The sequence below is a fragment of the Erpetoichthys calabaricus genome, chromosome 4 (assembly GCF_900747795.2).
Source record: "Erpetoichthys calabaricus chromosome 4, fErpCal1.3, whole genome shotgun sequence".
NCBI classification, from domain to species: domain Eukaryota; kingdom Metazoa; phylum Chordata; class Cladistia; order Polypteriformes; family Polypteridae; genus Erpetoichthys; species Erpetoichthys calabaricus.
This window is the reverse complement of record NC_041397.2, coordinates 330,194,830-330,220,882: the sequence shown is the minus strand read 5'-3', so window position 1 is coordinate 330,220,882 and position 26,053 is coordinate 330,194,830. Positions and strand designations below refer to the sequence as shown.

At 41.5% G+C, this 26,053-nt stretch overlaps 4 protein-coding genes across 8 annotated transcripts in view; 1 reads left to right on the top strand and 3 right to left on the bottom strand.

The window, feature by feature from the left end:
• Nucleotides 1-26,053, bottom strand: part of LOC114643553 (protein NLRC5-like) — a 5,922,889-nt gene that overhangs the window by 157,441 nt on the left and 5,739,395 nt on the right. The window lies entirely within an intron of this gene.
• Nucleotides 1-26,053, bottom strand: part of LOC114643557 (NACHT, LRR and PYD domains-containing protein 3-like) — a 1,908,976-nt gene that overhangs the window by 275,349 nt on the left and 1,607,574 nt on the right. The gene's annotated exons all lie outside the window — the stretch shown is intronic.
• The window catches only part of LOC114642226 (E3 ubiquitin-protein ligase TRIM16-like), a 773,543-nt gene that overhangs the window by 209,626 nt on the left and 537,864 nt on the right, over nucleotides 1-26,053 (bottom strand). The gene's annotated exons all lie outside the window — the stretch shown is intronic.
• The window catches only part of LOC114641943 (NACHT, LRR and PYD domains-containing protein 3-like), a 476,010-nt gene that overhangs the window by 18,801 nt on the left and 431,156 nt on the right, over nucleotides 1-26,053 (top strand). The window contains exons 2-6 of the mRNA XM_051925775.1: nucleotides 6,369-6,440; nucleotides 6,832-7,179; nucleotides 17,361-17,642; nucleotides 22,778-22,882; nucleotides 22,967-22,993. Of these exons, the coding sequence (XP_051781735.1) occupies nucleotides 6,369-6,440; nucleotides 6,832-7,179; nucleotides 17,361-17,642; nucleotides 22,778-22,882; nucleotides 22,967-22,993 (834 nt within the window). The remainder of the gene's footprint in view (nucleotides 1-6,368; nucleotides 6,441-6,831; nucleotides 7,180-17,360; nucleotides 17,643-22,777; nucleotides 22,883-22,966; nucleotides 22,994-26,053) is intronic.

The window sequence follows — 26,053 nt, the reverse complement described above, 5'->3', positions numbered from 1 at the left end:
GATCATGGCCTGATGAAGCATACAGGACAACATCATCTGCAAAAAGCAGTGACCCAATCCTGAGTCCACCAAACCGGACCCCCTCAATGCCCTGGCTGCGCCTAGAAATTCTGTCCATAAAAGTTATGAACAGAATCGGTGACAAAGGGCAGCCCTGGCGGAGTCCAACTCTCACTGGAAACGGGTTCGACTTACTGCCGGCAATGTGGATCAAGCTCTGACACCGGTTGTACAGGGACCAAACAGCCCTTATTAGGGTGTCCGGTACCCCATACTCCCGGAGCACCCCCAACAGGATTCCCCGAGGGACACGGTCGAACGCCTTTTCAAAGTCCACAAAACACATGTAGACTGGTTGGGCGAACTCCCATGCACCCTCCAGGACCCTGCTAAGGGTGTAGAGCTGGTCCACTGTTTCGCGACCAGGATGAAAAACACACTGTTCCTCTTGAATCCGAGGTTCGACTATCTGACGGACCCTCCTCTCCAGAACCCCGGAATAGACTTTTCCAGGGAGGCTGAGGAGTGTGATCCCTCTGTTGTTGGAACACACCCTCCGGTCCCCCTTCTTAAAGAGGGAGACCACCACCCCGGTCTGCCAATCCAGAGGCACTGTCCCTGATGTCCATGCAATGTTGCAGAGACGTGTCAACCAAGACAGTCCTACAACATCCAGAGCCTTGAGGAACTCCGGGCATATCTCATCCACCCCCGGGGCCCTGCCACCGAGGAGTTTTCTGACCACCTCGGTGACCTCAGTCCCAGAGATGGGGGAGCCCACCTCCGAGTCCCCAGGCTCTGATTCCTCATTGGAAGGCAAGTTAGTGGGATTGAGGAGGTCTTCGAAGTACTCCCCCCACCGACCCACAACGTCTCGAGTCGAGGTCAGCAGCGCACCATCCCCACCATATACAGTGTTGACACTGCACTGCTTCCCCCTCCTAAGATGCCAGACGGTGGACCAGAATCTCCTCGAAGCCGTCCGAAAGTCGTTCTCCATGGTCTCCCCAAACTCCTCCCATGCCCGAGTTTTTGCCTCAGCAACCACCGAAGCCGCATTCTGCTTGGCCTGCCGGTACCTATTAGCTGCTTCCAGAGTCCCACAGGACAAAAGGGACCGGTAGGACTCCTTCAGCTTGACGGCATCCCTCACCGCTGGTGTCCACCAACGGGTTCGGTGATTGCCGCCACGACAGGCACCGACCATCTTACGGCCACAGCTCCGGTCAGCCGCCTCAACAATAGAGGCACGGAACATGGCCCATTCGGACTCAATGCCCCCCACCTCCCTCGGGACATGGTCGAAGTTCTGCCGGAGGTGGGAGTTGAAGCTACTTCTGACAGGGGGCTCTGCCAGATGTTCCCAACAGACCCTCGCAACACGTTTGGGCCTACCAGGCCTGACCGGCATCCTCCCCCACCATCGGAGCCAACTCACCACCAGGTGGTGATCAGTTGACAGCTCAGCCCCTCTCTTCACCCGAGTATCCAAGACATGTGGCCGCAAGTCCGATGACACGACCACAAAGTCGATCATCGAACTGAGGCCTAGGGTGTCCTGGTGCCAAGTGCACATATGAACACCCCTATGCTTGAAAATGGTGTTTGTTATGGACAATCCGTGATGAGCACAGAAGTCCAATAACAAAACACCACTTGGGTTCAGATCGGGGGGGCCCTTCCAGGTCTCGCTGTCATTGCCCATGTGAGCATTGAAGTCTCCCAGCAGTACGAGGGATTCCCCAGAAGGTATGCCCTCTCGCACTCCCTCCAGGGACTCCAAAAAGGGTGGGTACTCCAAACTGCTGTTCGGTGCATACGCACAAACAACAGTTAGGACCCGTCCCCCCACCCGAAGGCGGAGGGAGGCTACCCTCTCGTCCACCAGGGTAAACCCCAATGAGCAGGCTCCAAGTTGGGGGGCAATAAGTATGCCCACACCCGCTCGGCACATCTCACCAGGGGCAACTCCAGAGTGGTACAGAGTCCAGCCCCTCTCAAGGAGATTGGTTCCAGAGTCCAAGCTGTGCGTCGAGGTGAGCCCGACTATATCTAGCCGGAACCTCTCAACTTCGCGCACTAGCTCCTTCCCCTTCAGAGAGGTGACATTCCACGTCCCAAGAGCCAGCTTCTGTAGCCAAGGATCGGACCGCCAAGGTCCCCGCCTTCAGCCACCACCCAACTCACACTGCACCCGACCTCCTTGGCCCCTCCCATAGGTGGTGAGCCCATGGGAAGGGGGACCCACGTTGCCTCTTCGGGCTGTGCCCGGCCGAGCCCCATGGGTGCAAGCCCTGCCACCAGGCGCTCGCCATCGAGCCCCACCTCCAGGCCTGGCTCCAGAGGGGGGCCCCGGTGACCCGCGTCCGGGCGAGGGAAAATGCCGTCCAAATTTTTTGTTCATCATAGGAGGTTGTGTTGAACCGCACTTTGTCTCATCCCTCACCTAGGACCAGTTTGCCTTGGGTGGCCCTACCAGGGGCATAAAGCCCCGGACAACAGAGCTCCTAGGATCATTGGGACACGCAAACCCCTCCACCACGATAAGGTGGCGGTTTGAGGAGAGGAAAAAACTTAATAGAATGCCTTTTATTGTCACTATACACATGTACAATGAGATTAAAAGCAGCTTGGTACTTATATTTCTATCTAAATCATTTATAGATATTAAAAATAGCAGCAGTCCTAGCACTGAGCCCTGCTGCTCACCACTCTTAACATCGGCCAGTTCTGATGAGGTTCCTCACACCATCACCCTCTGCTTCCTGTGTCTGAGCCAATTCGGCACCCATCTAAAAACATCACCCAGAACTCACACTTCTTTCAATTTGATGCCCACCCTCTCATGTGGCACCTTATCAAATGCTTTCTCAAAGTCCAGATAAATAATATGATCTGTTCCACTTTGATCATACCCTTTTGTTGCCTCTCATAGAATTCCAGCATGTTAGTAAAACACGACCCCTCTCTTCTGACCCCATGCTGACTGTTCAGAATAACTCCTGTCCTTGTCATGTGTTGACACTTTCACTTTCTATATAATATGCTACCGTAGCTGTCCGTTTGTCTGTCCAGGATTTTAAATCATCTGTAGCTCACAAACCATTTCACCTATTGACCTGAAATTTGGTACACATATACTACGTGATGTCTACTATCCGCTTTCGGGGTGATGATTGACCTCCAAGGTTATTCCTCTTTTTATTTTTATTTTATTTTATTGTAGAATCAACTCACGACCATTTTCATTCCCTACCACCTTAGCCGTCACTTCCCCCACCTCTTCATATCTTAAATCATTCATGAGGGAGATTGAAGACTTAAGTGCCAGCTTAAGTTAAAAATTAAAGAAAACTTTCTAAGTAATTGCAACACAAACACTGACTTAATCAGTTTTAACGTGACAAGATGCCGACGAAAGAAGAGAAGAAGTGAGCTGCTAGGGTGGAGAAAAGAAGAGCTACTCAGGAACCAGCAAGCACAGGAACCACTGAGCAAACAAATGCCAAATGTACAGAGAAAGAGTCTGAAAACTATGAATGCTCAAGTCAAGTGTATTCACTGCGTGTTATCGTGCAGTGTGACATTACTGGTCCTTAATAATTCCTTCCATTAATTTTCCTGTGATGCATGTTAAGCTTACTGGCCTATAGTTGCTTGGATCTGCCCTGTCACCCTTTTTATATAATGGGATGATATTTGCCATTTTCCAGTCCTTCGGAATTTCTCCAGTGCACAGTGACTTCCTAAAAATATGTGTCAAGTGTTTATATCTGTACTCGCTAGCCTCCTTAAGAACACGGGGATAAATATTATCAGGTCCTGGTGATTTGTTTGATTTCAGCTTATTTAATCTGAGCAGCACTTCTCCCTCTACAATTTCCAAATCCCTCAGTACCTTCTTAGTAGTCCCTGTTACCACTGGGAGGTTATCCACTTGCTCACTTGTAAACACCTCAGAAAAATGTAAGTTTAGGGCATCCGCTATTTCACTGTCTGTATCTTTTAATTCCCCTTTACTATTTCTGATGCACTTGACCTCCTCCTTGACTGTTCTTTTACTACTAAAATACTGAATGAATCTCTTGGGGTCTTCTTTCGCCTTATCTGTTATATTCATCTCCAGCTGTCTCTTAACCTCCCTGATATCCTTCTTAATGGTTGCCCTCATATTCTCATACGCTCTATGATTCACTTTGCAGTCATTAGTCTTATATACCTTATTTATCTGTTTTTTCCTTTGCAACTTCTTTTTTAAATCTTTATTAATACACTGTGGAGTTTTTTTTAGTTTCCTATTAATTTCAAATTTACGTATGTACAGTATCTGTCCTGCATTACATTTTTAGATCTGTTCCACTGCTCCTCGACTGTCTCCACACTTAAAAGCTTATCCCAGTGTATCCTCCTTAGACTTTGTCGCATCTGCTCAAAATTTTCCCTACGAAGTTCAACTTAACAATTTTAGTCTTTGCATCTGCACTCTTACAAAATACTGAGAATTGTATTACATTATGGTCACTTGACCCTAGTGGTCCAATCACACCCTACACCCTCAATTCTTTCCTGATTATTACTAAATACTAAATCCAGACAGGCTTCACCCCTTGTTGCCATATTTCTATGTCAGAATTAAACACATGTCAAACAAATGATTGATTGCTTTTCATTATGGCACACAATTTTTGTGTCTGTTTTAAATGTAATCTAGAAGTGTATTTCATTTCAATTTGTATCCACAGCAATCCAATGCAAACGTATTGCATTTCTCTTAGCATCTGCACATCAATTCAAGACCACACATTAATCAGTGCAAAATTACATGGATTCAAATGACCAGTCAATGTGAAAAGGTGGGGCAAAGGGCATCAATAGTTGGGAATAAAGGTGGTCCATTTCTAAACATTTTTGACCGTGTTCGTATATGTGAACTGTGGAGAGATTAATGAAACAGTGAAAAGTATCTGTTAGATCACATTGAAGAAGTTTGCTCCTATGTTAAGTTGTCTAAAGTTGACATGTTTGTCAACTTCTAATAAGAAGAGTCTCCAGCTCTGCAGTGTAGACTTGTTCTGCTGTTCTAGTGTGTTACATGGAGAGAGCTTCTGCATTTTAGTGTTTGTCCACAACAGTCAAGTGAAAGGAGAAAGCCATCTGAAGTGCAAGTAAGTCCAATATTCCTACATCAAGGAACATCTCAGAGAACCAGAGCCATCTTCGACTTGCCTGCCTCTTGCCTGCTCTTTTACTTCGCTCACTATTGTCACCATGTCATAGCCTTACAAATTGATTCAAATTCCTCCTGATCTTTGTCAGGACAGTGAGCCATGAAAGCAGCCACAAACAGGAGTTTAAACCCTTATGAGCTACACATTATTATTATTACTTATTTTTTTACCTTGTGTGTGTCTGAAAAACATGAAGTGCTTAAGACAATGCCAATTGAGTCCCAATGCAGCACTCAGCTGGTGTCCTGTACAACAAACATATTGTGACGTAAGTTACCGCTCCAATGTCACCTGTGCATAAGGGTGAGCATGGCTGAGCAGGTAATGGAAGGCAAGAAATGTTGAACACATACCTAAGACAGAAACGTTTTTCATGTTTTAGTAATAATTGACAAAATGTAGACATGAAGTGTATAATGTGTGAAGCCTGAAGTCCAAATATGAAATAAACACTTTCACAAAATGTACAAATATAACAGAACAAGTGTGCTTCTATTCAAGAAGATAACTGCAGAAAAAGAACTCGCGTTAGGGTGTGACGTTGACACGCATTTACTATGACTGCTTTGGTGGTGTAGTGGTAAGAACGGATCACTCGTAATCAAGATGTTCCCAGTTCAACCCAAGACTCCTCCGTTTTGAGTAGTGAGCTGCTCTTATTTTTACTATTTTAGAATAAAAACATACATTTCATTTGAGTCTATAACAGCCACTGTAAATGTATGGTACTTGCAATGGTTAGCATTTTTTTTATTTTTCAGTTTTATTCTCTCAGTCGCGTTCATGCTCACCCCAATCTGACACTGCTGTTTTTAAACAAAGACGTGCTATAACAGAGGTGAACTCATATGAGGATGAGGGTTCTACATCAGAGAAAGAGAATAGAAGCCCTCACCACAAGAAACGTCCACTCACATATAAGAACAACGCAGCTGCACCAGGCATAAACTTCTTTGTTTACACAGATTGTTGTAGACACAGAACACATATGAAATGCATGTATTCCAAATAACGATATATTGTTTACCCTTTGGAACTCCCGGCAACTCACACGCAGGTAAACAGACTTGAGCCTCATCTCTGAGGACGTCATCATCATTTCTTACTGTTTGGACAAGTCAAACTTTTTTTGTTTTGTAGTCATGAAGGTCCAGAAGAGATGGAGCTGCTTTGTGTTCTTTCTACTCCACATGACACACGTCGCCTGGACACGTATGTATTTGTATGATTTGTGATTCCGGTTTGGCTCAAAAGGCTTCTTGCCTATAAATAGAGTTGGTTTCTTTTTGTTCCACGTCAGACTTTTCTTGTATCTCACAACTTTGTTCTCTTTTGGTGTTTCTGCTTCAACTGCTTTTCTATCCTGATCTTCATCTACTGAACTCAGTATTTGAGTGTCAGGCAATGGTAGTTCTGTCAGTAGGACAGAAAATAATAATATATAAATTAACTTTTTTCCATTTGAGAAATTTTAAAGATGACAGAAGAGCATTCAGTCTTCAAGTAAACCCTGAAGAGCCTTCTCTGTAGATTTAAATGGAATTTTTCTCATGAACTGACTCCATCCTGACACTCACTGTGGCTGTTTGTGGTTTTTTTTCAGAGACTTTTGCTGTCATTGGACCTTCTACTGACATTTTTGCTCTTCTTGGTGAAGATGCCACCCTGCCTGCCTCACTCTCACCACCACTCAGTGCTCAAGAGTTTGAGGTGAGATGGTTTCGAAATGACTTCTACTCTCCAGTACTTTTATACCAGAATCTTCAAATTAGACCTGAGAGTCAGTTGCAGGCCTATAAGGGGAGGACTTCACTTTTCCCAGAAGAGCTCATGAGTGGAAACGTGTCTCTGAGACTCCAGGATGTCCGTGTGTCTGACGGCGGTCTCTACAGATGTTTTGTGGACTCTCGACTATGGGATGATGAGGCTCGCATCACTTTGAATGTTGAAGGTGATTCTAAGTTTCATTTATTCTTTTTTTACGTCTCTGTAAAGGCTCTGATGTGCTCCTGTACTGTGGTCTGTATGTGTAGAGGCCTTTCAGTGTTTCTGTTTTTGATAGAGGTTTTTTCCTGAGTAAATGTAGTTTCTAATATTCTTGACATTTGTAGTTATGGTCGGTTTTGTTTTTTTAGCACAGACACTTACATTATATTATTCACTGAAGTTCAGATTATAGTTCTCAAATGCAGTGCACCATCTGTTTTTGTCAAGTGTCCTCATGGCCAAGCCCATTGATTTTCAGTTTCTCATCCTAACCTCAACTGTGCTCCCTTTTGTCTGCTAGCATAAAAGTGACTTTTAAAATAAGACACAGCCTCATCTTTTCAGACCAAGGTCAATTTATAGCACCTAATAGTAATTTATTTACAATACAGAGTCATTACACTATTTTTTATATTTAGTTTTCATTCGATTAGCCTGTCCTATACAATCACATGGAAAGTCTAGTGCTGTGTGTTGTTTTTGTGTGATTACAATCCTTCGTTTGTTTGTAAAACTTAATTTTTGGTCACCACTAAGGGGTTGACTAGGACTTTTCACTTTTTCTTATTTTTTTCCCTTTAGAAATGTTTTCTTTTTTTAATGTGAGGGCACATTGTGAGTGAAGAGTGTGTGTGCGTGTGTGTGTGTGCTTCTTGGTGGCAAAGGTAGGTGAAGCAGCAGCAGGCATAGTGCAGCTCAGTGGTAGGACAGAAGTAAATAATCAGCCAGCTTCAGATCGGTAACTGAGATTACCAGTAAGGAAGGAAAGAAGTAAAGGAATACGAGTGAAGTCAGGAAATTCACCCTCAAACTGACGCACACTGGCATAGGGGGAAGTGGAGGGTGAAGGGCACATTTCATGAGAAGAGCTTTTTGGAATTTATAGTATTGATAGTTGTATTGGGTTAGAAGGGAAGGAAGCTTCAAAGAGACAATTGAAGGAAATGGACAGACTTAAGAGAAAGTCAAGTAGGAGATAAAAACCCTCAGCAGGCAGCCTAAAGTGCAACAGCAACAGAAGGCACCTTAAACGGTTAATACGGGGGCTTAGAGGGGGCCAGTGAGTATCAAACAGGTGCTGCAGTTTGTTAAACCCATAATTAATTTATACAGTAATCCCTCACTTATCGCGGGAGATAGGTTCCAAGGCTGACCGCGATAACTGAATTTCCGTGAAGTAGGGACACCATATTTATTTAATTATTTAACGTGTATTTGGATGTTTTTAAACCCTCTCTGTATTGTTTACAACCCACCCTTTACTCTATTAATAACAGGGACAACTTCTAAGCAATATGAAATCGGTAGATAAGTTTACACTTACTGTATAGCGAAGTACACGTAGCTATATATGACGTGATGATGGTGATGAATATTCTGCACAGTAAAAACATTGTGATCGGCAGTTGCTGCCGCTGCTTCTTTTTCACACACAACACAGTGTAAAGTAAACCGCTTTTATTAAAAGTATCAAAACAGGTGTCCAAAGTGCAGTAGAGCATTCAATAAATCTTTAAATAAATAATCCTTAAAACAGTTGTGAAGTGGAGGTTTAAAATACACAAGAATAACAATCCTTTAACACGAGGTTAAAACGTCAACAGGAAGCAGTCTTTAAAAACAGATGACAATGCCCGGTGCTTCTTCTCTGTTAGCGTCAGCGTCTGACCTGCTTCTCCCAGGCGGGCTCTGCAACAGGCGAGACGCTCTTAATGCAGCTGACCTTCTCTACACCGTCCTGCTACAGCTGTTTTGCTCACCTCACCGGTCATCCACCTTCCGGTCACTCTTGCCCTTCAGAATATTCTGCGACAGCGACCACTGCTGCTACTCCTCGGGTGTCGGCCATACACCCAAGCTACCTGTACAGCTGCACATGAGCCTGCACTCGCTCGCTCTCCCGCACCAACTCTCTCTCCACTGCTTCCTGACTCCTCCTGCAACCTCCGTTTCGTCTTTCCTTTTCTTTAATTCTTTTTCCTCTTTTACTTCTCCTCTCCCCTTAATCGGCTCGCGCTTCTCTATATATGCGGGGAGGACATGGCAGCTGCAGCCCATTAGCCACAGGAACAATCATGGATGTGGGCAGTTTCCCACCTGTGCACTTAGGTGAGAAATGGCCACACCGCAGATCGCCCTGCGGCTCGCTACAGCTGCCACGCCCCCTCGCTAAGCCGCGAGCGTGGCGATTATTTATTTAAAAAAAAACGGCCTTTGCTGGAAGAGCTGTGGACCCATAACACCACAGAGATACTGTGGGATCTAGGCATCAGTCAAAGCACCAATCACAGGCCCGATTAGAAAGCGGGAAGCTGTGATTTGTCGTCTCCCTCCCATGTAACAATCACAGCCCGTGTTACAACGCACTTAGTCACCGAACTTGTTTTGTTGTTCTTAGACTAGGAAATACTACTACTATATTTAAAAACCCACGAAGTCGTGAATCCGCGAAAAGTGAACCGCGAAGTAACGAGGGATTACTGTATTCATTTTTAAAAAGGGCTTAACTGTCACCCAAACAAATTGGTATAACGAGGCCTTTACAATGCAAGTCCTGCATGATGTTGGACTTTTTGGCTTTGATGAAGTCTGCTTCCAGACATTTACATCTGCAGGAAATGCCAGCTGATCCAGGACCTCAAGGTCAGGGTTACTAAACTTGAAGAAAAGGTGGCTACCATGCATTGCTGTAAACAATTTGTGAATCTGGAGCCTTGATCTCCTTTAGAAAGACAGTGTGAACCCCCAAAGTGGCACAGGATGGCACTCCAGACCAGAAACAGAAAATACGTGGGTCACAATTAGACAAAAGCACAAGGCACAAGGTGCATATTGTGCAAGGTTTTCAACCCTGATCTCGAGGTAAATAACATTTTCAGGAACTTGTAGAGCTGGATGATGGCTCTGATAACTCTGAGGTGATAAGTAGGGATGGGAAGCCCTAATGGGTCACCTCCAAAAAAGTCTCCTGAAAGAGAGAAGCAGCAATAGTATTGGACTCAGTCATTATGGGGATTGACATGTAGGTTTTGCTCCGGGGGCAGTGAGTCTCATATGGTGTATTGCTTTCTGGGTGCACAGGTTGAAGACCTCCCTGGAAAGGTAGGTAGACTCTTGGTGGGAGAGGAGATGAATCACATTGGAGCAAATGATATAAATAATGGCGGGCTATCAGTTCTGTCATCCAGGCAGTGTAGTGTAGGCTTTAGACCTCAAATCCTGAGGTTGTGGGTTTAAATCCCACTAGTGACACTGTGTTTCTCTGAGCAAGTCACTTGACTCTCCAATTGGAAAACCAAAAGAAATTAAACCAGTCGTTTCAAAAATTAATAAAGGCCTCAGCCAAATAAGTAAACGTTAATGCAATCCAAATGTAAAGAGTTAGTTTCTAAGCTGAGGTGCAGAACTGACAAGGTGGTCTTCTTTGAAGTTCTGCCTGCGCCAGACACCATTCTAGATAAGATGGTGTAGATTAGAAGGCTTAACACATGATTCAAATGTTGGTGTTGGCTAGAAGGTTTATGGGATATTGAGACTCCTTTTGGAAAAGATGGGACCTGTTCAGCCAGGATGGGTTACATTTGAACAGAAGGAGTACCAATGTGTTGGGGCGGCATGTGAGGAGGTTAGTCAAGGACTGGTTGGGGGTGCAGAACAGGTTTACAACTTCACATGAAGGGACAGGCAGACAAGCAGGATAACTTGGAACATTCTCAAATGCAGTTAAAAAGATAAAGTAAATTAAATAATGCATTTAAAATTGCTTGTATTAATCTTAGGCATATTAAAGTTAGACAGTGAGTTTAATTTACTTGCAGCTGCACATAATTTGATTTAATAGGAATAGCAGAAATGTGGCTAAATAATAGAAATGGGCAGGAGTAGAACATAGACAGGTACAGGCAAAACCGAAAATTTGGGGAAGTCGCTATTTATGTGACACAGAATTTAAATGGAAAGTTCCTTCACTTGGATGATGAACCCACCTTAATGGCGATGTGTTGATTTGAGCGGACAGCATCAGGAATCGAGACCTCATATTAGGAGTGTGCTATAGACACCCAAAGCAGACAGTAATTTCATCACATATCTTATCAGTAATATTAAAAAGGCAGGTTTACAGGGAGATATTATATTCATGGGAGACTTTAACTACCCAAAAATTAACTGGGATACCCTTGTAAATGGCGGAGCACAAAAGTTTTTAAGACACAATCAGTGTCTGTTTTGTAACACAGTATATTAAAGCACCAGTGCGAGGTGAAGCCTGTCTGGATTTACTATTTTATAATAATCAGGATAGAACTGAGGTGTAAAGGTGACTGAATCATTAGGGTCTAGTGACCATACTAGAACAGAGTTCACAGTGTTTAGCAGAGTGCATCTTCTAAAATTATAATTTAACTTTAGCAGGGCAAGTTTTGAGCAGATGTGGCAAAGCTTAAATAAGAAAAAATGGAATCAGCTTTTAAGTGTGGACACAGTCGCAGAGATGTGCAGAGATGTGCGGCAGGCTTAAAAATGTATAACAAATAATGCAGGACAAGTTCATCCAAAAATTTAAAAGCAGTGAAAAATTTAAGAAAACTATGAGGTGGATAAATAAGGAATGTTTTATCGTGTAAGGTCCTGTGGTGACCCTATTTCCCACCTTTAATACTCTTTATTGTGTAGACCTTAATAAAATATCTAAAGTCCCATACACGTAGCACTCTCTGGTCAGGTACTTTAGCACTTCCTCACCCCTTCCATTCTACACATGTAACCTCAGGCAATTAGACAGAGTAAAGAAACAAACAGGAATTAAATTACACATTTAATTATGTATGATTTACTAAAAATGGCCAAAAATATTAAGTGTTGGAGCGTAAAATGCACCGGAGATTCTCACCTTGAAAGAAGGCTCTAGGAGTCGAAGGATAGGCAGACAGAGTAATTTGTTTTATTGCAATAAACAATAAGGTGGACTCAACCCAATCAAGTTGAGACCCAATCGAGCCAAAAGTTACATCATATACTGTATAACCATTTCTTTTCACCCTGACCTCGCTAGAAGCAGCTCATTCGCTGCTTACCCTGACTCCCTATTACAGCTGGCCCCTCTCAGGCTGTCCTTGTAGCCACCAATATTTCTCGTATCTTGTCATTCAGTATCATTCCTTGCCACCCTTATTTCCTGGCCAGCTCCCAACCGGTGCGTGTTCCCCCTTTTTTTGACTTCGGGCTGACCCTATTCATCTTTCTCCCCCTTCTCCATTCCTTGGATTTTGAAATATTGGTAGCTCCTCTCTGATCTCATTAAAAAAGAAATATGCCTTAATTTCTTAGTATACCTGATTCATGTAAAAGTTCACACTAAGTTTAATTCTCATAGAAGTTCATATTAAGTTTATATCTACTTGTGCTAATACATGACCTTTTATTTTCCATATAAGGAAGCAGACTACTATGTGAATATTGACAAACCACCAAACCATGACATCCTAAATAGCGGCTCTCAGCTTATCTTCAGCCTGTATTGGTCTGTGCAACCATATGGCCTTTGAATGGAGTACTGAAACAGGCTACACATCTACCTTAATGTGGCTGCTGAGATAGAGTTGTCTTCATCATGGTCTTCTCTTCATGGCCAGATGATGAGAGAGAGAGGGGTAAAGGGAAGGTGACCAATTTTATACCATTCTAAAACCAATGGGGTGTCACAGTACAGAATAGTCTTCGATTCAAAACCAATCAAAAGCAGCCATGTAATCTTCCAGTCCCTTCCTGACTAGTTACCAATGAAACTGCTCAGGTACAATTCACCCCTTAGTTGTTTGTTTAGTCAGTCTATGGCCTTCCTGTGGCTGATGGCTGGCTTATAGGCTCTAAGTCCAAACACAGTCACCCTTGCCTAACAGGCTTCATAGATGCACCATCCCTCTCACCATAAATTTCACATCCTGAGTCAATTCTAAAGACTGAACGAGGGATTTGTTTGGGTAAAAGTCAAACTACTGCTGTTCTCATCACTGAAGTAAAATAGGTCTCCTGAAACACTACCTAATCTTACATTTGTGTTGTCTAGCTTATAAATAAAGACATACAAAATACTTCATTTATCAACTTACATGCTAGAAATCAGTCCACCACAAGGAGATAATGAAGGAATTTTCAAAGGAGAAAACAGCATGTAAGACTAGTAACTCCACTGCTAATCATAGGGCTTATGAAGACATGAAAGCAGTGGTTAAAATGAACATTAAAAAGGCTAAAAGACAGTTGAATAGACATATTGAAAAGATGTAAAGAATATTCTTTGAATATTTTAGTAATAAAAGAGCAGCCAATGAGAATGTGAATAGCAGGGATAGTTAAAGTGAGCTAAAATATTCAGATAGTGAAACAGCAAATGCTTTGACGTTTCTAATGGTTTCACATATGAAGAAGTTGATAACCTTCTAAAAGTAACAGGGACTACTAAGGAGGTACTGAGTGATCTGGAAACTGTAGAGGGAGGAGAGCTGCTTTGATTAAACAGGCTGATATCAAACAAATCAACAGGACCAGATAATATTTACCCCTGAGTTCTCAAGGAGGTTACTGAGTACAGCTATATAAAATCCCTTGACACATATTTTTATGAAATCACTGCACACTAGGGAAATTCAAAAGGACTCGAAAATGGCAAAAACTATCCCAATATATAAAAGGGGTGATCAGACTGATCTAAGTAACTACAGGCCAGTAAGTTTAATGTGCATCACAAGTAAATTTATGGAACCGATTATGAAGGAAACAATTAAGCAGCACATGAGTAGAATAGATGTATTATCAACACTCAATACTTGTTCAGAAGGGGGAGGTCGCGTTTCACTAATAGTCTGGAATTCTATGAAGAAGCAAAAAAAAAGCAAAAGTATTTGGACAAGAATATAATCAATAAGCTAGTTAAGATTGCATGATATGGTTTAATGATACCAGATTAGATGGTAAGGTAGATAATGTAGAATCAACTAAATTATTACAAAGGGACTTAGACAGCACACAGCCTTGGGCAGATTTGTGGAAGACGATGTTTAATGTATGTAAATGTAAAGTATTACATGTACAGAGTAAAAATGTAAAATTTGATTACACAATAAGAGGTTAGTAACTTAATAATAATTCTTTGCATTTATATACAGTAGCACTTTTCAAAGCGCTCAGCAATTGCAGGTTAAGGGCGTTGCTCAAGGGCCCAACAGAGCTGAGTCCCCTTTGGCATTTGCAGGATTCGAACCGGCAACCTTCCAATTGCCAGTGTAGATCCCTAGCCTCAGAGCCACCACTCGAACATATATATTATGAAAAGCACCTAGGAGTTATAGTGGACTCATTACTGTCTTCATCCAGACAAGCCACTAAGAAGGCTTGTTAGGTTATGCAGCACCCTGATGTGTGGAGTACAACTTAAACTATATAATGAACTGGTGAGGCCTCATCTGGAGTACTGTAATCTGTTTTAGTCTCCATATTACAGAAAAGACATAGAAGTGCAGGGGAAAGTCCTGAGACTGAGAAGTATAAACTATGAGGAGACACTGAAGAAGCTGAACCTTTTTAGTTTAAGCAAATGAAGATTAGGTGGTGCCTTGATTGAAGTGTTTAACAAATATGAAGGGAAAAATTGTACAGTGGATCCAGAACTGATACTTTTAAAATGAGTTCAACAAGAACACAGGGATACAGTCAAAAATTAATTAAGGGCAAATTCTGCACAAATTTTATGAAGTTTCTTTATACACAAAGAATCATAAACACATGAAATAAATTACCAAGTAGTGTGGTGGACAGGAGGACTTTAGGAACCTAAGGACATTACAGTTCACATATTGCTCCAGCAGATCCACAAATAATGCCTTCACCTTGATCCTACATACATACTGGCCCACCAGGGACAACAGGAGAGGAAATTATGTGTGAATGCTATTTATAGACTATAGTTCAGCATTTAACACACTAAATCCATGTAAGCTTCACACCAAGCTCAGTGTCCTGTGTCTGAGTACTTCATTGTGCAGCTCGGTATTTAACTTCTTGACAATCAGACCACTGGTGGTTCAAGTGGGTGTCCACACTTCATCATTTCTTACTCTCAATACAAGTGCACCACAGAGCACTATTCTGAATCCTCTGCTGTACACCCTCCATGGCTGCACATGACTATAACATCACCTTAGGGAGTTTAGGCTGCCCTCCCAGTTACTAAAGGACTTTGACGCATCCACCATTGAGAGTATCCTGAAAGGAAGTATTAGATTAGATAAACATTATTACTCTCAAATGAAAATTGAAATTCATTCAGTAGCAGAAACATAAAAAACAAAAATACTGACATATTGGACAAATGCAATCAATCCATAAATAAATAAATGTATATTGTGTAGAAATAGCAAAATGAACTTAAAGAATATCAGCATTTAGTTTGGGACGTCAGGAGGAAGCACTGAATTGCTTGATAGCAGTAGGTAGAAAACTTCCCAGAAGCACTTCTTAGCACACCTTGACGGAATGAGCCTGTGACTAAAAGTGCTCCTAAAGAGCATCTCCTGGAGAGGATGGAGGGGATTTTTCATGATGGCATCCTATGTGCTATCATCCAGTTTTCCACAACAGCTTCTAGTGTGTCCAGGGTTCACCCTGTGATGGAGCAGACTGTCCTGATAAGTTTCCTGAGCCATTGTGCTTCTTTTGAACTCAGGTTGTTTCCCCAGGAGAATGAAGCGTAGAACACCACACTGGCCACTATGGATTGTCAGAACATTTCCAGTAGCTTGCTGCACACATCAAAAGACCTGAGTCTCCCTAGCAAGTCCAGTCTGCTCTGGTCCTTCTTGTCCAGCTCCACTGTGTGTCAGACCAGTCCAATTTATTATTTATATTAACCCCCAGGTACTTGTAGTTTGACATCACTTAAACACAACCCCAACCCCTTGGATAATGAGAGGTCACAGAGGTTCTTTACTCACACTGGAAATCCACCACCAGCTCTATTCGTCTTGGTGATCTTGAGCTGCACTAAAGACAAAGTCCTCCACAGCCTTCCTGTAATCCGACTCATCTCTGTTATTAATGCAGCCTATGATGGAGGAGTCATCTGAAAATTTCTGTAGATAGCAAGTGCAGGTCTGGAAATGGCACATAGCAGGACCACAAGGTTCAGCAGAGAGTGATGGGGAAAGCAGAATGTTTCACTGGACGTGCATTCCCTAAACTCCAGGACATCTACACCAAGCAATGTTGGACCATGGCAAATAAAATTATCAGTAACACCAGCCATCCCAACAATGGCTTCTTCTCTGTGCTGCAGTCAGGAAAACAGTATGGATACCTAAAGTCCAGTTCAGCAACTGAAGAGGAGCTTCTGTCCACAGTCCATCTGTGTCTTGAATGAGGACATTTCCGAGAGCCACATGATGCCCTATTCTACTGTATTAGGTTACTTATTATATACTTTAATAATATTCATACAATGCTGTCATTGTACATATTGATATTTACTATAGTTGAGTATTTATTATTTATTTGAGTTTTTAAATTCTTCGAATGCACAGTCTCAGAGATCAGCAGCTAAGAATTTCACTACATAGTGTACTGTGTGTATAAGTGTAAGGGTCAAGTAAAATTGGATTTGATTTGAGCTTCAAATCTCGACTTGATGTTATTAGGGAGATCTCTCAGTGACTTGGATCTGTGAGTTTGTGGGGCTGAATGGCCTGTTCTCGTGACAATTGTTCTGATAATCTTTATTTTACATACAGTAGTGCCATTGACCATCACATGATGGTTTGCAAACCAAAAATACAATTACAGTTCAATGCTAAATACACAAATGGAGTAATACAGTGAAAAACACAGCAAATACACAAAAAAGAGCAGCAATGACAGAAGTTACAAGGAATTTGGTGTAATCCTGGCAGGTATTAAATAAATGCAGCAATACTTGTAGAAATTCAGGACAGCAACACATTAAAACAAGAAGCAAGAAGACAAAAAAAACTAATAATGTGAGTTTTTTAGAAAAAAAATTACCCTTGTGTGAATGCACTAAGAATTTATATTTGTAATTCAAATGGCTTTCTCTCCCTCAATACGTTGCTCATTTTCTCTTTCTTTTACCTTCAGTTGTTGGCACTCAGCCTTCCTTTTCCATCAGCACTGCAGAGGACCAGCAGACCAGACTGGAGTGCAGCTCTGAGAAGTGGAGCTCTCGACCTGAAGTCACCTGGAGAGACATGAATGGCGTAGACATGACGTCACAGTCCACCTTAACAGTACAACGGGATGATGAGGGTCTCCTAAGGGTCAGCAGCGTCATTCCTATTAAGTGGGAGTTCAACGTGTTCTCCTGTCTGATGAGAAGCAACACAACCAGACCGGCCTACCAGTCCAAAATGGGGGTCTATGGTGAGTACTCAGAGGCCATGTCACTGACAATGGAATGTATGTGATTTTAAAAAAGACTATCATTCAATCCATTTTTATTGTAACACTAATGCTCCTCTCTTTTAACATGTAATCCTGGGCCACCTTAAATTCCTTCGCACCTCTCAATCAGTGTCTTTTGTTTTGTAAATGTGTCAAACAGCACAAGCAGCCAGCTATCACATCACCCCCAGAGCTGCAGCTCAAGACACAAAGGAGATTTTCAGAGCTCAAGTGTGTTCATATTGGTGTGAGGTGCCTGGAGTTGTAGAGGGTAAATAATATATCATTATCTGGAATACATGCATATCATGTGTGTTCCGTGTCTACAACAATCTGTGTAAAAGAGGGATGACAAGAGATGCAAGGCAGGAATTTTGGAACACATAGTAAAATAGAATCTTTTTTCATGTTTTAGTAATAATTGACAAAATATAGAAATTAAGTGTATGACGTGTGAAGACTGAAGTCCAAATATCAAATAAACACTTTCATAAAAGGAACACGTATAACAAAACAAGTCCGTTTTTTTTCAAAAATATAACCAAAGAAAAAGAAATCGAGTTAGGATACAACTCTGATATGACTGCTATAGTGGTGCAGTGGTAAGAACTTCTGACTCATAATCAAGAGGTTGCGGGTTTGATCTTGGCCGCTTCTCAGAATGACCATTTTGAGTAGTGAGCTGCTCTTATTGTTACTATTATACAATAAAAACATACATTTGATTTGAGTCTCTAACAGTTGGTGTAAATTTATGGTACTTGTAAAGTTAGCTTTTTTTTTTTTAATTCAGTTTTATTCTCTCAGTCACGTTCACGCTCGCCCCGATCTGACACTGCTGTTTTCACATAAAGATGTTCTATAACAGAGGTGAACTCAGATTCTCCGCAAGAAACGTCCACTCACATATAAGAACAACGCAGCTGCACCAGGCATAAAGGTGAAACATGGCACCGTTTGGATGACAAAGTACATGTGCAATGCCATGCCTTATTCAGGAAAAGATCCCAGTTGTCCCACTGTAGAAAGACTTTCTGAGACTGTGTTCATAAAGCCATTTCTGGACAAAGGCAGAACTGTAACATCAGTTGTGTAAAGTGCGACAGGAACTTCCACCTGCAGCTTAAGTCACTTCAGTACACATGTACTGTGTCACCAAGTCCATGTCAACCAAACAGAGGAAGCTCTGCAGTTTACTTGTGACTTTACGCTGTAGGAATATAAGTAACAGCAACAACAACATTTATTTATATAGCACATTTCCATACAAATAATGTAGCTCAAAGTGCTTTACAAGTAAATAAATCAAGGTAAATAGGTAAATAAAATTCAATCTGGGTTTCATATAAGTAATATATAAATGTTTTTCATATAAAGATCATCACAAAAAATAATCACAAACAGAACTTTGCACAATACCTTGGTGAGCTCAGCATGCCCCGCTTTTTGTTTTGTTTTTTATGTGTGAGTGGACGTTTCTTGTGGTGTGGGGTTCTGTTCTCTTTCTCCAATGTAGAACCCTCGTCCTCGTCTGAGTTCACCTCTGTTATATCTCATCTTAATGTGAAAACATCAGTGTCAGATCGGGGTGAGCATGAACATTACTGAGAGAATAAAAGTGAATAAAAAATAAAAAAAACACGCTAACTTTTACAAGATCCATACATTTACAACGTCTTTTACAGACTCAGATCAAATGTATGTGTTTATTGTATAATAGTAACAATAAGAGCAGCTCACTACTCAAAACGGTAATTATGGAAAGTGCCCAGATTCGATCCCATGACCTCTTGACTACGAGTCAGCAGTTCTTACCACTGTGCCACTCAAGTGGTCATGTCAGTGTTGTACCCTAACCCAATTTCTTTTTCTTCAGTTATATTCTTGAATAAAAGCACACTTGTTCTGTTATACTTGTACCTTTTGTGAAAGTGTTTATTTGATATTTGTATTTCAGGCTTCACACATTATACGTACACTTCATGTCTACATTTTGTCAATTATTACTAAAATATCAAAAACATTTCTTTTTTAGTTATATGTTCAGCATTTCTTGCCTCGCCCTTCCTGTCATCCTACACTTACACAGATTTTGTAGACATGGAACACACATGAGATGCATGTGTTCCAAATGATGATATATTATTTACCCTACACAATTCCAGGCACCTCACACCCAGAAAAACAGACTTTAGATCTGAAAATCTTCTCTGTGACATGAACTGTGTTGGTTGGGATGCTGTGATACCAGGCTGCTTGCTGCTTGTGCTAACTGACACATTTGCAAAACAAAGACACTGATGGAGAGTTTTTTCTTAGACTTCAGGGGTTCTAGTGTTAAGGGTATTTTACATTAAAACAAAAAGAGTAGAGGGTAAGTTAGGTTTAATTTGGTATAAAAACTGAGCACCTGTAAGGAAATTATGAAAACAAGAAAAAAATAAATGTTTTTTAGAATTATTTGAGAAAAATGAAAAAAATCTCACCAAAGTAAATGCTTAGCTATGATGATGACACCACACTGTAAATAAGGAGGAGATCACTGGCTGGACTTGTAATGACAATGGGAGGAAAGTACAATAAGTGAAGGTAAGGAACTGATGGAGACTACAGTGAGAAGCGGAGGACACACTGCAGTATGATGGTGTGTGACAGGTGTGAATAGCGAACCACTAGGGGACAGTAACTGCATCATGTGACACTGTGGCCTAACGTGAATGCACAGTCGCTCTTACCCCTTCAAATTTGCCACATTAGGATCAGGGGTGCAAATTTTTGAGAGTCAAAGGAGGTCACTGGTGTTTTTAGGAAGATGTCACAAAGAGTTGTTATTGGCCAAAGAGATTCAAGGTGTAAAGGTGTCCTGTGTTGTTTTTTTATTCAGAGATGAAATGGGTGAATTGCTACTAATTTTAATTAGTGGGCAAAGGAACTCTGGCTTTTATGATTCTCCTTTCTAACTCCTCAAGTTTTTATTGCTATCATAATTCTATTTTTCTGTCTTTTTGGAGTTTGGTTTCTTTATTTCCTGACTTGAGCACCATGAGATGGCACAAATGACAAAACTGTCCATGTACTGTATAGAGTATGTGTGTGTGTTATTGGAAAGTCTGTAATTTGTCTATTTACCTGTGAATTTGTTACACTGAGTCTGCACTCAATGAAAAGCACAAACTGAAATGAACTGAATTGAGTACCCATTTGAAAGTTAATCATTACACTTTCATTGTTATGTTTATATACCATTTGTCACTTCAGAAAGCTTTTGTGTTGCTTTTTATCTCAAACATTAAAATTAAAAAAATAAGGAGAGTATGGTGTCAGGCATGTTTGATGTGTGATTTCTAGCACGTTGATTTCAGGTTTGCTGAACTTGAGAAGGAGGTTGTTCATCTGCATTCTAGAAGAGATTTGGAGGATCTCACCCAGGTATCCTTCACGGTGATAGTGTGCACCTCTAAAGTGTAGTAAGATTCCAGACCAGACAGATACAGAGAGTTTGGTCACAGTCAGATGTAGGCACAAGATTGTCCAGGAGCATAAACCTCAGAGCTGGAAGTGTCCAACCATTGCAAAGCTGGGCAGGAACTCTGACACCTCTAAGGTGATCGGGATGACTAAGGAGCCAAAGCAACTCAACTCTAAACCAACCATTAGCAGAAAAGTTTGATTGGTAGGAGGAGGTCATCTATTAGGGGGACTAGAACACACATATGCTTCACTGACACAGAATCTTGTATAGCGTGTTGCCTTCAAAGTACACTGGTGAGAGACCTCCTTGGGCATGTGGATGGGCTTCAGGCCTGAGCTGTCATATCTGTCCATGTGGGAACAAAGGATACAGGGTAGGGCAGGCTGCTAATTGTGTAAGACAGATCTAAAATGTACAGACAGAACTGTAAAGGTGGTCTTATGTAAAGTTCATGCACAAGGTCAGATAAGACTAAGGTAATCTTAAATTTTACTTCAAATCTTGTCTTCTGGACTTTTGAAACATCTGGTATGTGTGCCACAGGATCGGCTACCTATGAACTGAGGGGGCACCGATCTATTGGGAAGTCTACTCTTTATAATTTAGTTCTTTCCACTGTCTGCATTCTAATTTGTCCTGTAACCCCATCAATGAATGTAAAGTGACACTTTTTTGGTAGAGGGTTCCATGGCTGTAGTCTGGTGATTATCACTTTACTCACTCAGCTCCTCTTCTTTACCCAGTTGGACTTCTGCATAGCTGTGTCCTCCATGGCCACCCTGGCCACAAACTGTTTTGGTGACCATGTTTAATTCACTGGGCTGAGGGAGAGGAGTTTGTGGTGTGGAGACCATTGGGGTATGTTTGAGTGGATTAATATAACCTTCTAGTATGTGTTATTTGACTATTACATATTCTAATAAAAATGTGGAAAATTAAAGTAATTATTAGTCTCTTCATCACAAAAGCCATGTGGTGTATTTATATTCTATTTGTGTTTGCTATAAAATCTCTGACCATAGTAACATATAAAACATAATTATTAAGTGTATATCAGCACATTTGTAATACTAAAAGAGCCACATTAACTTGTCCAGTCGCTATGTGCCACCGTGATCAGGTGATTTCCACTCAGGAGTGACTGACAGTTCTTTCCACCATTCAGCATCCTTGTTTGGTTATGCATTACCTTATCAGTTTTGTCCTCACCAATTTGTTTCATTTTTCATATTCGACTCTTCTTTAAATTTTCTACCCCTTGCACCCCAAGACCACCATACATGGCACCTTGGTTCATAAGTGGGTATTATTAGGTGTCTGAAGCCTAACTGAGCATGTGGTCATCACCAGTGTGTATGTCACATTACCTTTGGATTATCTTCCATGACATCTTGGTTTTTATTAAAGATTTTATTAATCCCAGCACCTTTGAAGATGATAACCATTTTTTCACAGTCACCTGACACTCCATTTGTGTTCTGATTGGTGTTTTTTTGTCACATTTTTCCATTGGACAGTGCCCAGGTATCGGTCATTAAACGCACTAATCTTTGATGCCTTCTCTTTTCTTTCAGGTCTCACGCTTGCTCTCTTGTTGTGCTTTTCAGACTCACAGACGTTTATTCTTCTCTTCTTTTTTAAGTTTTCTCCACAAACGTCTCTGGCTGGTCGGTGGTTTTCTGGTTATCAATGGCTCTTTGTGTCATAGTGACTGTGCTGCTCATATTGAAATGGCGAAGAATGAGAGGTGAGTCCAGAAGTGGTAAATAAAGATGACCCCAGTTGTTCATTATGCTCATTTTTACAATATTCCTCTGTTTCTTCTGTCTAGATAAAAAAGCAACATACAAGACCAAAGGTAAGGACACGTCAGAGGAAATTCTTGACTTTCTGGGATGTGTGAGAGCTCAGGTGGTGCAGGAAGTGTCTTACGAATGTGTGACATTACCTGACTGAGTTGTTAAATGACTTTGGTTCAGGGCGGCCAGAGGACATGGGATTTGACTAAACACAGAAATCAAGGTGTTAATGTCTCATTTGGGGGCCACAGTGCTTGTGTAATTTATTTAGCTGACAGATAAAAATGAGAGTGAAATTAGCAAGTGTGGTTGATACAGGAAGGAGGCTCATCAGGGTAACTTTTTAATTACTCCATGTATGTATAAAAAGTGCAATACTCCTTTCTCAAAGAACAGAAAATCCCCACAAATGAAGGAGTCACAGGCCCAGATGGCTGTCTGCGCATCAAGGAGTGTTGGCTTCTTCTTTCATTCCTACTGAGGGTACAAACAGATGGAGTGCTAAAGGTGAATGAGTCCTCATAAAGTTGATTTGTTTGTGACCTGTGACACACAACGGCATTGGAGGGCTGAAGGGATTCTTCCAGTTGAGCTAAATAAGTCTTTCATCAAGCTTGTGTGCTGTGAGATGTCATAACTGATTTTTCATCCCATCTGTTGTTACTCCTGTTAAAGATATTCTGGTTAAAGTGTTAGCAGTGAATTGCAGTCCAAGACCAGGCGAGTGTACGACATTCCCAAGAATAGTGACCTGTGATGTGGGCGCTTGATGTGATTGCTCACAGGTTATCTTTTGACCTGGACACTTTTAAGATAATGTTACACAAGAAGCATGCGGTCTCTAAATCATTTTAGTTGAACTGTGGCAGGCTTGGTGCACACTGAGGATCGATTCAGTCATTTTTCAGAACTCCGCAGGCATTTATTAGTGTAATCATAAAGTAAGCATGCCAGACCTCGTCTATTTTATTTGCTGTTTTATTTTATATGGAGTACCACCTTAGATGGAATTCTCTTGTTGTATGGCAGTCTTTGTTAGGGGGATTGAGTGTTGCATTTCATGGATTGTCTTTTGGACATATTCTTGTATTTCCTATGGTTGTTTTACAATGGAGCTTATTTTGTGTTTTGTTTTTTGAATAAAATATTAAACGTGCTGAATGAACACCACCATACTCACCTTCACCACATCATGAGTCAGCACTAAGTCACTTTCTGTACTGCAGTCAGCACTTTATGTCCTCTTATACTTAAGTAGACCAAAGAGGAGATGAAACTCAGCAAGTGTAGACGATCTGACAGAAGTCGCTCCTCGGTGAGCTCTGCTTGAAGTCATCAAAGGAACAACTGAGCCTGCTCAGTCACTGCAGGCCCTTTGCAGATCTCTTTTTATTTATTTATTTTTCTATTGGTGTTAGAAGGGTTGTGGTGAAAGAGTCACAAAATTTTAATTTTAATTAGATGTTCTGCAACCAGTAGTAAATTCCAGTTGTGACATCGGTTCCTTTTTAATAGCTAACACACAGATAAAGCATACCGATATGCAAACTGCAAATATCATTTGGTTTAAAATTAATTTTAAAATGCTGACATCCACACAACTGTGGCTGCAATGGCTGCACAGAGGATGCTACACAACACAGCATAAATAAAACACACAAATAAAGCTGTAGTGTGACCCTGAGTGCCATTGCAACTCCACAGTGTGCCCATGCCACACGTCACTAGAGCTGCACAGTAGCCTGTTGCTTAATTGAGTCCCACAGGTCCTCTGACTGCTGTCATCTGCTGCACTTTTCAAATGAATTCCCCCAAATAAACAAGCAGTAAACGTAATTTAAAGTCTGATCAGAGAGGATTTTTAATTTGGTAAACTGGACAGGCACACTGACAGATTAGGCTGCTGTCTGCTTCAAGGGGCTTGAAGAAAAAAACATCAAGGCAGCTGCTTCTTTGAACTGCTTGTTTGTGGTGTTTTGGTACACAAGGACATTTTGACTATTGAGATTTTATTTAAGGTTACCATTCAAAGTTAAAGTTCACCATGTAGGTTTACGCTTTTGGCACAAACACACACATTTTGTTTCCGGCTGACATGTAAACTCTGTCACATACAGTTAGGCCGTGTTAATGATGATGATGATAATGTGTGAATCAAACACTTAGGACAATGTCCTTACACAGTAACATCTGCACTTCAGAATTACATGAGCAGAAACAAATTCTGCCTGGTCATACTTTGGTGGGCTTTGCTTTCACAAGCTTTATTCACACGTGGGTATCCAAGTTTAATACATTAAAGTAGGGGATTACCAGACGTTTGCAGAGAGAGAGTAAATCAGGAGATTTCCAGCAAGAGGCTAAGATGAGTTTAGCAGAGACAGTGATATATGAGGCAAAAGAGGAATATTAACAAAGAAAATATCAGACAGGCAGTTGGAAACATTCAACCAAAAAGCATAAACTGGAGGGCAGTCCTAAAACATATGGGGGACATTATAAAGGACGCCGGTGGCAGATGGGATCAGCAGAGAAAAGCACAGGACAAAGTTTCTGAGTGGTGATGTTGAAATTTAAATTGCGGTTGCTGATAAATGGGCTTTAGGAGGATGCTGAGATGTTGTTCGTGATATCCTTACAAGAGATGGGAGCTGAAGAAAGGTGGTCACATCACCAGACTGACAGTAAAGCGAGAGGCCTGGCAGATGTCTTATGCAGACTTTCATATAAAGATGATAATCCTGGAGCTAATAAGCAATAAATAAATACATTTATAAAGGGTGTGGGAAGGCAATGCTGAGGAAATTGGGAACCCGTTTGTCTTAAGTACTGATCTGATCTGAAGATAGAAAATTGAAAGAGGAAGGAAGAATAGAAAACCCAGACCTGCGTATCTGGGACATTCTGAGTCCATAGTCATTCTAAATGTCACCAAGTTTCTCAATGCCCTGATTTGCCCATGGAAACAGATGGGCCTTCTGCCAATGCAAAGGGTGGGATTCTGGAAGACAGGGGCATGGCTGTGCCAAACTGGAGTTGTGCCAATATGTTTCTCCATTTTCCACCAAATCTACAGGGCATGTAAGACCAAGGGACTTATAGTGTGTGTGTGTGTGTGG